General features: G+C 43.9%; 1 protein-coding gene across 3 annotated transcripts in view; it reads right to left on the reverse strand.

The window, feature by feature from the left end:
- A2ML1 (alpha-2-macroglobulin like 1) overlaps nucleotides 1-7,323 on the reverse strand; it is a 45,978-nt gene extending 38,655 nt beyond the window's left edge. For 2 of the 3 annotated variants that reach the window (XM_058743766.1, XM_058743765.1), the window contains exons 1-4: nucleotides 3,663-3,747; nucleotides 2,970-3,153; nucleotides 2,438-2,600; nucleotides 1,785-1,837 (exon numbers count right to left, since the gene is read on the reverse strand). In XM_058743766.1, coding sequence (XP_058599749.1) covers nucleotides 1,785-1,837; nucleotides 2,438-2,600; nucleotides 2,970-3,153; nucleotides 3,663-3,727 — 465 coding nt within the window. In that variant the 5' untranslated portion in view covers nucleotides 3,728-3,747. Of the gene's footprint in view, nucleotides 1-1,784; nucleotides 1,838-2,437; nucleotides 2,601-2,969; nucleotides 3,154-3,662; nucleotides 3,748-7,171 lie in introns of those variants that run through there. The other variant, XM_058743767.1, reaches the window with a different exon arrangement.
- Nucleotides 7,324-11,263: the final 3,940 nt, after the last annotated feature.

The raw sequence follows: 11,263 nt of genomic DNA on the forward strand, positions 1-11,263 counted from the left end.
ATCATATGGCTTCACTCATATGAGGACTTTAAGATACAAAACAGATGAACACAAGGGAAGGGAAACAAAAATCATGTAAAAACAGGGAGGGGGACAAAACAGAAGAGACTCTTAAATATGGAGGACAAACAGAGGGTTACTGGAGGGGTTGTGGGTGGGGGGATGGTCTCAATGTGTAAAGGGCATTAAGGAATCTACTCCTGAAATGATTGTTGCACTATATGCTAACTAACCTGGATATAAATGAAAAAAAATTTTTAATTAAAAATTAAAAAATTAAAAAATTGAAAACAGCCTAAAAATGAAATATGAGGATAATGGTTAAAAAAAAAAAAAAAGCTCATAGGTTCACTGCACGGAGAGGAAAGAAACTCTGAGAAGGGGAGATGGAAATAACAATAATGCCCTATGATTATCTTTAAAAGCTTCATGACACATCATGTATCATGGGCTGTGAATGAAGGGCAAAGAAGGCAGCAGAAATGTCTGAGAGGTGAGGTAAGTGTTTCAGAAATATAAAAATGACACAAGCCCTAAATTGAGATCAAACCTATCAAAAGGCTTATGATTCCAGGGACTGAGTTGTTTAAGGAACCTTTAAGTAATTGCCAAGTGTTACCACATTTTTTTACCTTAGGCATGTAATGTAGCCTTAGGAGAATTGCCTACTTTATAAATCACCTTGCCTTGTAGTTAAAAAAAAAAAAAAATGGTGGGATTGGATATTCTTATTTCTAATTTTTGTTAGGAATACTCCTGAATTATTTCTTTTTTTTCCAGTGTTTATTTGACAGAGACAGAGAGAGACAGAGCGCAAGCAGGGGAGAGGCAGAGAGAGAAGGAGACACAGAATCTGAAGAGGCTCCAGAGTCTGAGCTGTCAGCACAGAGCCCGATGTAGGGCTCATACCCACGAACCATGAGATCACTACCTGAGCCTCAGTTGGATGCTCAACCGCCTGAGCCACTCAGGCGTCCCCTCCTGAATTATTTCTAATTTTTGAACTGCAAAGTCATGTGGTATCACTCCTGGAGAGAAAATCTTGAAGTTTTCAAAAACTCTTCTATGTTATTTATTTGTTTGTTTGTTTGTTTATATTTGAGAGAGGAAGAGGGAGTGTGCATGCACACACGCGAACAAAGGGTGGGGGGGCGGCGGGCAGAAAGAGACAAAGAGAGAGAATCCCAAGCAGTCTCCACCATCAGCACGGAGCCTGATGTGAGGCTCGATCCCACAACCCTGGAATCATCGGGTCAGACGCTCAACCTACCGAGCCACCCAGCACCCCTGTAGAAACTCTTAAAACGACAGTGGAGGGGCTCCTGGGGGGCTCAGTCAATTGAACATCCATCACTTGATTTGGGCTCAGGTCATGAGCCTGAGATTCTTGGAAATCTCTCTCTCTCTCTCTCTCTCCCCCTCCCACCCCACCACTCTCCCCCACTGGCACTCGCATTCTCTCTCTCTCTCAAAACTTTTTAAAAAATAAAAAATAAAATAACATGGAAAACATTTAAAACGGGCAGTGGATACCAGCACGTCTCAGGAATATTAACCTAACTGATGTTCACAGCAATCAGCTTAAGAGCTGGCACCTCTGGCTGTTTTTAGGCTGCTGGGGACTGGCAGGCTTTGGACCTGTGCCCCGAGGCTAGCACAAGCATTCTGCTCCTCAGAGGACTTCACCTCTTCACGCTCTTAGGAAGAATCTCTTCTCCTTCTCCCTGCTCTATCTCAGTCTGCCCTATCTCTCTCCCCTTCCTTCTTCCCAACTGAATTCTCACCTTGTCATTCACGGGAAGAAAGCTGCTGTTCAGGGTGACGATGCGGAAATGCACTAGAATAGAATAGGCATTATTGGCAAAGGGATTTCCCCCTCTCCAGTCCTTCTTCCACTCTTTCTGCTCCCTGCCGCACCCCACCCCCACTTCTGAGTCAGCAAAACCTGGTCAGGGTTTACTTTTAAAAAACAAACAAACAAACAAACAAACAAAACAAACAACCTACACTGACAGACAGATAAAAGCCCCTGACTTGGAAACATCATAATGGAATGCCCTTCTAGGGAAGAAGGCACAAAGTACAAATATCAGGAGCTTAAGCCAAATGCTTTTGATGCTTTCTTATTCATAGACAAGCAGCTAGCCATAAGACACAGCAGCCCAGCTACACTGATCAAACGCCATTCCCGGGAAATGTATACTTTTGTTTCAGACGCACACACACACACACACACACACACACACACACGCAACTCCACCCACTTTTCTCTGCTTCTGTAACATGGCAGGCATTCCACACTTGTCACGCTTCATCCCTCCAGAACTTTCTCCCTCCTGCCCCATAGGCCTACCCCCAAACCACAAAGCCCCTCTTTCTGGAATATGTGCAGTGGTTTCCCCAGTCTTTTGTCGAATCCCCCATGTATGCCTCTTACCTTTGTGCCCCGGGTTGTAGATGGGCTTGTCAGTTTGTATAAAGATGCCGTTCTCCTGCCTCTGAATCAGAACCTTTTTCTTCTCCACAAAATTGATGTTATTTCCAGTTCCCGACACCCAGATTGTAGCCACTTCTTCTGTGCCACCAGCAGGAGGTGGTACCTGGACAAGAGAAGGGGGCTCTGGAGGAGCAGGATGTTGGGGAATGAATCAACTGGTCTCAACCCCAGAGTGGGAGGGTGGAAGGAAAGAGCTGAGTTAGATGCGGGTAGCAAAGTTAGGGCCGTAAGACACACTGCCAGGAAAAAGAAGGGAAACAATATTCAGAGGTTAAGGTCAAAAACTAAAGGAAGAAATCCAAGGTCAAGGAAATGGTGAATGAGTTATGGCCAGGAGCTGAGTTTACGTTTAGGGGAGATAAGTTTAAAGACCGTGGCAACAGAAATCGTACTTACAATTAGATTGTGCCAAGTGTCTCCAAAGAAGGATAAAAAAGGAAGGGAGCAGATTCAGGGTTGAATCTGTGCTTACCAGAAAGGAGGTGCAATGGAAGTGTCTCTTCTTCAACCCAGAGGTTTCTAGCAACTTCTGGGTCTTGTCTTTGGTCTCCAGAGTAATAGTGAATTTTACATCATGGTTCCCAGGGCTCAGATCCAGACAAACTTTCTCGGTAGAGGGGAAGTTAAGCTGGGCTGGTAAGGTCACCAGGTAGTTTCTATTAAGGAAATATAAGGGTTTCAGGGCAGTAATGATACATTCAGTCAGTGAAAAATTAAGCTCTCTCCTAAGAACTCAGCATATAGCAGTGAATTAAGCAGACTGAGCCCTTGCCTTTAGGAATCTTATTTTCTATAATGGAGGAACAGATGAGTAACAAATAACTCAGTGCATAGCCTTAAATCTCCCACAATTAGAAGACCATCACTGAGAATCTATGCCTAGGGTACCAAGAAGGAAATTAATTCTGTTACAGAGAACAGGGTATTAGGACTCTACTATATTTTAACATTATCTTTTTTTTTTTTAAACATTATCTTTCCTAAGGCTCCCTTTTGATGCCTCAGCCTTTCTCTCTGGGTAAAGGAGAAATGAAACCAAAGAAGGAACAGATGAGAAGGAAATTAAAATAAGTCAAAGGTTATCTCTTCTCCCGCATATTAACATTTGAGAAAAATAGACAAAGAAGCCACCTGCCCTACATCACCTCTGACACCAAGCACTTACGGGAGAGATTTTTCTGCAATGGTTGGTGACAGGGCCAATATTCCTAGAAGGAGTTGAGCCCACATCTTTGCGGGTGAGACAGACTCCTCAAGAGCAGGAACCAGAAATCTGGGTCCCCGCTATAGCATATATATTAACCCCACAGGGTGTGGAGTTTTTATTAATGCTCCAGCCAATAACCTACTGGAGCCCCAGGCTAAGGTGGTAACCCAGGGTAGGACTTCTGTCACTTCCTCAAGTTTATTTCTCCCTGAAATATTCATACTGGCTCAGCCAGTTCGTAATACCTGTTCTGGGGGAAAACCCAGGGCTGAGTATTCATAGTGGTAATGCTCTTGGAACAAATTTTGGACTCCTCCCTTTTTTTCTGGTGTCATTCCAAATTTCCATCCATGTTTGATCTTTGCTCTCTTTTTATGATCCTATTAAGACATTATTTGGGAACACAGGTATGGGTGTTCTATACACAGGTATAGAAAAGCAGTATATCTACTTGGGAATTTAAAAAAATAATAATACTCAGTATTCCCGTGACTGTAAGGAAATAGGGACATATACACTCCTTACAAAAGTCTAAATGGACAACCTCTCTGAAGGCAATTTCACACACATCAAAAGCCTTTCAGATCTGCGTGTTCTATGACTCAGCAATTCCTACTTTGGAAATGTTTCTTAATGTGGAAAGAAAGCATGCATGTGTGCAAAAGATGTAGCTACTAAGTTGCTTCACAGTGTTCTTTATAATGGCAAGACTTTAAAAAAAATTTTTTTAAGTGTATTTATTTTGAGAGAGAGAGCGCAAGTAGAGGAGGGACAGAGAGAGAGAGAGAGAGAGAGAGAGAGAGAGAGAGAGAGAAAATCCCAAGCAGACTCCGCACCACCAGTGCCGAGCCCAATGTGGGGCTTGAACTCACAGACCGCAAGATTATGACCTGAGCGGAAGTCAAATGCTTAACCCACTGAGCCACCCGGCCACCCCTAAAATGGCAAGACTTGAATGCCGCCTACAGCATAAATCAGTAGGGATACTTTCTGGAGCACTGAACAACCCAAATCAAACCAACTTAAACAAAAAAGGATTTTTGGTAACCGGGGTGGATCACACACAGAGAACTGAAGGAACCAGAGAAACTGAACATGTTATGGCCCGAAGTCAGAGAACTGATGCTGCCAGGACTCGCTTCTCCCAATCTTTCAGTCCCGCCACACACAGGATTTCCTTCAAGCAGTGGAGAAGAGGGAGCTGTGAATCCTTCCAGCTCTATGATCCCAAGAGACAGAAATTTTTCATCTATGTTAGGGAAATTTCTGAAGAAGGATTTTGTTCCTCCTTCTCTCACATGCTCACCTCTGAATCAATCATCGTAGCCAGAATACTACGAGAGGGAGGACCTGGGTCCTTCTTACCACCCAAAGGCCAGCAGGATGAAGCAACCCCAAAGAGACATGTGGCATTGACCAAAGGAAGTTCTCTTCCACCGCTATGTCGGGGTAAAGATGCTGGGAAAATCAAATGTTAGGTCTATTACAGTGCCCAATCATTTTAATTTGGTTCCACTTATGTTCTGTCTCCCTCTCTCTCTCCTTCAAAAATAAATAAAAACATTAAAAAAAAAAAAAACTTAAAAAAAAAAAAGAAGTCTTGAAGAGGGCCAAAGGAATAAAAAACTCATCATATATAGAAAAGCAAAGGTGAGAGTTACAGCAAACTTCTCATGAGAAGCAATGTTAGCCAGAAGACAATGACTTGGCATCTTCAAAATACTGAAAGGAAAAAAAAAAAAAAACACCCCACAAAATCCAGTATTCTGTTAGCCAACAAAAACATCTTGTCAATGAAGGGGAAAAAAAGACTTTTTCAGAGAAACCAAAGGTTAGTGCCAGACCTGTGCTACTGGCAATATTAAAGGGAGTCTCACGGCAGCAGATATGACAGGGGTGACAAACTATAGCCTGCAGGTTAAATCCAGCCCCCCACAGGTTTTGTAAATAAAGTTTTGTTGGAGCACGGTAACACTCATTTGCTCTTGTGCTACCATGGTAGACTTGAGGAATTCCAAGAGACCATTTGTCTTGCAAACCCTCACGATTTACTATCTGATCATTTCTAGAAAGTTTGCTAACTCCTCTCGTAAGATACCAGACAGAAACTGCCCAAATAAATGAAGATCTCTGGAAACGGGATCAAATAAAATAAATATAAAAGACATCAAAAAAATTTTTTTAATATTTATTTATTTTGAGGGAGAGAGAGAGACAGAATGTGAGCGGGGGAGGAGCAGAGAGAGAGGGAGACGCAGAATCTGAAGCAGGCTCCAGGCTCCGAGCTGTGAGCACAGAGTGCAAGGTGGGGCTCGAACTCACAAACCGAAACCACAACCTGGGCCGAAGTCGACGCTTAACTGACTAAGCCACTCGGGCACCCCCATTTTGTGCATCTCTTAAGTACCTCCAAATTAATTCCCTCTGCTTCTGCTCTCCAAACTCTTTCAATGTTCCTTCCCTGTTTGCTTGGTATAATTTTATGATTAATGGCACCATTAGCTCTTTCCTATAGCTAACCCCAGGAAGAAGGAAGTTAGGATCCAGGAAGAAGGATCCACCTTTTATTTTTTTTTAAATAGGCTCCACACCCAACCTGGGGCTGGAATTCACAACACTGAGGTCAAGAGTCACACGCTCTACCGATTGAGCCATCCAGGAATCCCTGAAGAATCTTATCTTCTGTCTCAATTGATTTATTAATAAGAGAGACATGGCAAAATGTTTGTTAGGACCCTGTCCCAGAGCTTCTGACTCCTTGGTCTCTGGTGGGGCCTGAGAATTTGCATTTTTTAACATTTTTTTGTTAATATTTTATTTATTTTTGAGAGAGAGAGAGAGAGAGAGAGAGAGAGACAGCACAACCAGGGGAGGGACAGAGAGAGAGGGAGACAGAGTCTGAAGACAGTCTCCAGGCTCTGAGCTGTCAACATAGAGCGTGACGCAGGGCTCAAACTCAAGAACCGTGAGATCATGACGTGAGCTGAAGTCGGATGTTTAACGAACTGAGCCACCTAGCTGCCCCGAGAATTTGCATTTTTTTTAAAAATGTTTATTTATTTTTGAGACAGAGGGAGACAGAGCGCGAGTGGGGGAGGGGCAGAGAGAGAGGAAGACACAGAATCCGAAGCAGGCTCCAGGCTCTAAGCTGTCAGCACAGAGCCCGACGCAGGGCTCGAACTCACGGACCGCGAGATCATGACCTGAGCCGAAGTCGGACGCTTAACCGACTGAGCCACCCAGGCGCCCCCGAGAATTTGCATTTTGAACAAGTTCTAAGGTGAGGCTGATTTCCCGGTCCAGAGACCATACTTCGAGAACAGCTGCTGTAATGCTAGATCTAAGAGTAGTCAGAAAGGCTTCCTGGAGTTTAGAGCAAAGTTCTGACAATAAAGGTTCAGAATGTCAACTCTCTTCTGCATTTCCTCCACCAATGTCCAATAGAAAGAGGTCATGAAACTGCCTACCTTTCCCTCTTTGTTCTTGTTCTCTTGCAGTCAGTTCTTCCCAGGACTTCTCTGAACTTAGCATTAGCAATTTTAGTTTGGTACTCTGCTACCTGGAATAAAATGAAAATAGTAACCACATCTGGTAGAAGAAATAAGATGCCAACACTAATGAGCTCTCCGTGGAACAAATCCAGATGAACTCTCCCTTGATAGGAAAGGAGAGTTGTTCAGAAAAATGAGGGGCTGCCTCTGTGTTTTATTGTCTATAATTTTCTTTAAAATAGACCCATATAAACAGTAACGAGTAAGCAAAACAGTGAATGTTAAATTTAGTCTACACCGTGGAGTAGTTAGTTAGCACTGGAAGGCCCAGGATATAGATTCACATCTACATTCATTTGGAAATCTCTCTGATGTGCACAGACTATATAACCTCTGAGGACAGGAACTCCGTTTTGCTAAATATCATATCTCTACATTTAATATAGTACCTGGCACCTAGGAAGCTTTCAGTCAGTCAACACTGGTGAGTACTGGTGAGGTCAGGATTAGATCTTCCACAAATATCGCATCAGAGCCTTGTTAGGAATACGCTAGGAAACTTGTTTCTACAGGTTAAAATATTCCCTGCATGTTTCTCTCATTCCCACAGCAAACACGCACAGTAAGCACACATATGTATGCACAGAGCAGGGTTCTTATTTAGGTTTGGAACACTTTGTGGTTGCCTCTGAAGGTTCTGATTGCTACGGACACAAGGGAAAACCAGCATGTCCAATTTCAGTTTTAGTCTACATCAAACAAATTCTTATGTCAATAATCAATTTTATTACACTATATAGTCATAGTCTATAGAAAGTGTATGTAAAGATGAATACCAATTTTTTTTTAATTTTTTTTTAACGTTTTATTTATTTTTGAGACAGGGAGAGACAGAGCCTGAACAGGGGAGGGTCAGAGAGAGGGAGACACAGAATCTGAAACAGGCTCCAGGCTCTGAGCTGTCAGCACAGAGCCCGACGTGGGGCTCGAACTCACGGACCGCGAGATCATGACCTGAGCCGAAGTCAGCCGCTTAACCGACTGAGCCACCCAGGCGCCCCAAGATGAATACCAATTTAGAGACACATGAAAGCCAGGGTTTTGAAATATTCCAAATTAGATTCCATTTTCTTTCTATTATTAGTGACTACTTGTCTTTAAATACATGGTTCTAGTCTCTATTTTCCCTCTCGTTTCTGTCTGTCTCTCCCTGAAGTGACCATGAAGGGTCAGTGTCAGTCCTGCCTTATAGACACTTCAAACAGCAAACTATCTGCAAAAGAAACTTTTAAAATTCCCATTTACACTACATTGCATTAAAACCAATAAAACACTGGGGTGGCTGCATGGCTCAGTCAGGCATCCGACTTCAGCTCAGGCCATGATCTTGCAGTTCGTGAGTTCGAGCCCCTTCTTGGGCTCTGTGCTGAGGGCTCAGAGCCTGCAGCCTGCTTTGGATTCTGTGTCTCCTTCTCCTCTCTGCTCCCCCCCAACTCCTGCTGTCTCTCTCTCTCAAAAATAAATAAATATTTAAAAACTAAAACAATAAAATACTTAAGAATAAATTAAAATTTTTTTTCAGTATTTCTTTATTTTTCAGAGGCAGAGATAGAGCATGAGCGGGGGAGGGACAGAGAGAGAGGGAGACACAGAATCCTTAGCAGGCTCCAGGGTCTGAGTTGTCAGCACAGAGCCTGACATGGGGCTCCAACTCACAAACCACGAGACCACAGCCTGAGCTGAAGTCGGATGCTTAACTGACTGAACCACCCAGGCACCCCAAGAATAAATTTAACTGAGGAGGTGAAAGTTCTGTACATGTAGAAAATATAAGACATTAATAAAAAAATTGAAGGCACAAATAAGTAGAAAGATATCTCAAATTTATGGATCAGAAGAATTAATACTGTCAAAATGTTCATATTATCCAAAGTAATCTATAGACTCAACGCAATCTCTACCAAAAATCCAGTGGCACTTTTTTCATAGAAATAGAAAAATAAACCCTAAAATTCATATGGAACCACAAAAGTCCTTAAATAGCCAAAGCTTTTTTTTTTTTTTTTTTTTTTTTTTGAGAGGGAGAGAAAGAGAGAGAGAGCATGCACAGACAGAACTGGGGAGAGGGAGAGAGAGAGAGAAACTCAGGCTCCAGGCTCAGTGTCGAGCTTGACAATGCAAGGCTTGATCCCAGTACCCTGGAACCCTGAGACCTTGGGACCCGGGGACCATGACCTGAGACAAGATCGAGAATTGGACACTCAACCGACTAAGCTACCCAGGCTCCCCAAAAGCAATGTTGAGAATAACAAAGCTGGAGTCATTACACTTCCTGATTTAAAACTATATTAGAAATCTATAGTAATCGAAACAGTATGGTGCTAGGATTGGAGGGGAAGATGACGGCAGAGTAGAAGGACCCTAAGCTCACCTTGTCCCACGAATAGAATAGATGACTACCAAACCATCCTAAATATCCCAGAAATTGATCTGAAGACTGGCAGAGCAAACACCACAAGTAAAGGCAGAGAAGAGGCCACATGGAAGAGGAAGTGTGGAGACACAGCTTGGGCTGCAGTGGGGAAGGGAACTGCCATGGATGCGGAGGAGGGAAGAGACAAATCAGCACACGGGGCGGCACATTGGGGTAAATGACTGCCCATAGCAATTCACTTGGAAAGCAAGAGGGCCCAAATTTTGTGTTCTCACAACCAGCCAGGCTTACAGACTGGAGTCAGCATGTCTGGCTCTGGGAGAAATCAGAGGACACTGGGGCCGCTCTTGGAGGAAAGGTAGACAAACAGCCTATGGACATACAGTGCGGAAAGGTCGTTTGCTCATCTCAGAGCACATCCCAGAAAGGCAGCATTCACGGAGAGACCCCGCCAAGAACAAAGGAACTGGCCGGGGCCATTTCCTTCCCCCACCCTTCCAGAAACACAGAGCCACCTAAGGGAACCAGCGCAGCACTGACATCACTATGAACCTAACTTGCCTACAGCAAGCCCGGCACACTCCCCGCTCTGCACTCCCGAAGAACCACGCTTCCCAGTAACTCTTGCCTCAGTCCCAGTGCATCGGGCCCTCTCCCCAGAAGACTGGCCCAAACCCCTGCCAACGCCACATCTCCTGACCCAGGAGTTTTGCGAGGCCTCGGTTCGGGTGGTGGCAGCAGGTCTCACTTCACAAGCAGACAGGAGCGCACCTCGCTATGCCTTGCCACGTTCTGCCAGGAAACACTGCCCACAACAGGCGGAGAGCCTCTGCAGACAACCGGCCTGAAGGATAAAGCAGCCAGGATCCGCTAGCACGCGGAGCACACGTCGGAGACGTTCCCAGAAGTGCCACACTCTGGGGAACAAGGGGACACTACACAGCAGGGCACCGCAGGACCTCCTGTTCATAAAGCCATTACCCTCAAGAGGAAGAGACACAGCTGACTCTCCTAACGCACAGACACAGGCACCGAGACTTAGACAAAATGAGAGGACAGAGGAATCTGTCCCAGATGGAAGCACAGGACAAAGCCAGTTTACTTAAGATGAATTAAGGACTTAAATGTAAGACCAGAGGGGCACCTGGGTGACTCAGTCAGCTGAATGTCCGACTCTTTAACTTCCGCCCAGGTTATGGTCTCATGGTTCGTGAGTTCAACACCTGTGTCGGTGAGGACCCTGCTTGGGATTCTCTCTCTCTCCCCCCCTCTCTGCCCCTGCCCCACTTGCATGTGGTTTCTCTGTGTGTGTGTCTCTGTCTCTATCAAAATAAATAAATAAATAAACTTGTATTAATTAATTAATTAATTAAAATGTAAGACCTGAAATGATAAAACTCTTGGAAGAAAACGGAGGAAAAAAGCCCTTTGACACTGGTCTTGGGAATGATTTTTTTGGATATGTCACCCAAAGCACAAACAACAAAAGCAAAAATAGACCAGCACATCACATTAGAAACTTCTGCATAGCAAAAGAAATAATCAATGAAATGAAAAATCAACCTATGGAATGAGAGAAAATATTTGCAAACCATCTATCTGATAAAGGATTACCATCCAAAATATATAAGGAA

Source organism: Neofelis nebulosa, chromosome 8, assembly GCF_028018385.1.
Source record: "Neofelis nebulosa isolate mNeoNeb1 chromosome 8, mNeoNeb1.pri, whole genome shotgun sequence".
In the NCBI taxonomy this organism is placed as follows: Eukaryota; Metazoa; Chordata; class Mammalia; order Carnivora; family Felidae; genus Neofelis; species Neofelis nebulosa.